Source organism: Diaphorina citri, unplaced genomic scaffold, assembly GCF_000475195.1.
Source record: "Diaphorina citri unplaced genomic scaffold, Diaci psyllid genome assembly version 1.1 scaffold3514, whole genome shotgun sequence".
NCBI classification, from domain to species: domain Eukaryota; kingdom Metazoa; phylum Arthropoda; class Insecta; order Hemiptera; family Psyllidae; genus Diaphorina; species Diaphorina citri.
The window spans coordinates 16660-18090 of record NW_007380914.1 but is presented as its reverse complement, the minus strand read 5'-3'; the positions used below and the strand labels follow the sequence as shown (position 1 = coordinate 18090).

Below are 1431 nucleotides of genomic sequence, written 5' to 3'. Positions count from 1 at the left end.
GATGATACAGATTACTTGGTACTTGTGGATGCTTACTCTTTATGGATTGAGTTGTTTACCATTCATAAGAAGTCTACCGCTGAAATTATAACCAAGTTGAAGAATGCATTTGCTAGATACGGAGTTCCTGAAGTATTGTACAGTGATAATGTACCCTTCAATAGTGACGCAATGCGGGTGTTTGCAGAAGAGTGGAACTTCAATCAAGTGTTTTCAAGTCCATTACATAGTCAATCCAATGGTCTTGCAGAAAAAGCAGTCGCAATTTGTAAAAATTTATTAAGGAAAACAAAAGAGAGTCAATCTGATGTCAATATTGCCTTGCTTAACTACAGGAATACTACTATCGCTGGAATGAGTTTGTCCCCATCAGAATTATTCATGAACAGGAAACTGAAAACAAAATTACCTGTAAATAGTGAAATTCTACAACCAAAGATGAATGAGAACGTTGAAGACAAATGGGAGAGAAAAGTAAATAATCAAAAAGAACAGTATGATCAACACGCTAAGCCTTTGCCTGAATTATCAGTTGGAGAAAATGTGTTCATGAAGTTGAATGATGTTTGGGTGCCTGGGAAAATAGTTGCAATTCATGAAAATCCCCGCTCATACATTGTTCACAGTAATGGTCGAAATTATAGAAGAAATCGATTATTCATTAAACCCTTTAGAGGCAGCTTCAATGAGCCGGAAATGGGTGTTTTGAGTGATGATGAAGAGGATCCGGTTGGTGACCCTGAAGTTCAAGTTCGCACTGAATTTCCTAGCCCCCAAGCTCGTGCACAAAGTCCCCAAGCTAGACGTTCATCAAGAATAAGAAGACCCCCGATTAGACTGGGTGATTACATCTGTTTCTAAGGGGGGAGATGTTGTGTATTGGCTTGAGTTTGTGATCTGATTTTGGCCATCTTCATGTTTAGATCTTTGATGTTAGTTAAAGTCAAAGGATTCCCGGCAAATTTCGCCTTGCGTATATAACAGAGAGAGCGATAAGAGGAGGGCATGTATCAATCGGTGAAAGTGGTGATTGATATCGATGATCTTTCATTGCGAGTATCCTGATACGAGTGCTCTCAATGTTAAGTACAGTAGTGCAGGAGTCCCGAATATCGCTTGTAGCTATCGTTATAACGATTGCGCGTGCTCTTGCACAGCGATAAATACTGCCGCAGCCCTCATGAAGCATTTTAGGCTAACAGAGTATGGATCAAAGCAACTGAGTAGTTCAAATTAGTACTCAACAAGTAAGTTCACTCACATGAAAGCAAAAATTGACACATAACATAAATAATAATAATTATGTGAAGTTATCTAAGTGTTACAAAAAATGTTGTTATATGTTGTCCATGCTGTACTTACAAATCTTAAGCTCTTCTGTGCTTTACAACCATCTGATCATTATTTTAACTGTTTAGATTATGACTCCCG

At 38.2% G+C, this 1431-nt stretch overlaps 1 protein-coding gene across 1 annotated transcript; it reads left to right on the top strand.

Moving 5' to 3' along the window:
* The first annotated feature begins 171 nt into the window (after positions 1–171).
* Positions 172–861, top strand: LOC103520354. The gene has a single exon (XM_008485441.1). It carries the CDS (start codon positions 172–174, stop codon positions 859–861), a length of 690 nt encoding a protein of 229 aa, XP_008483663.1.
* Positions 862–1431: the final 570 nt, after the last annotated feature.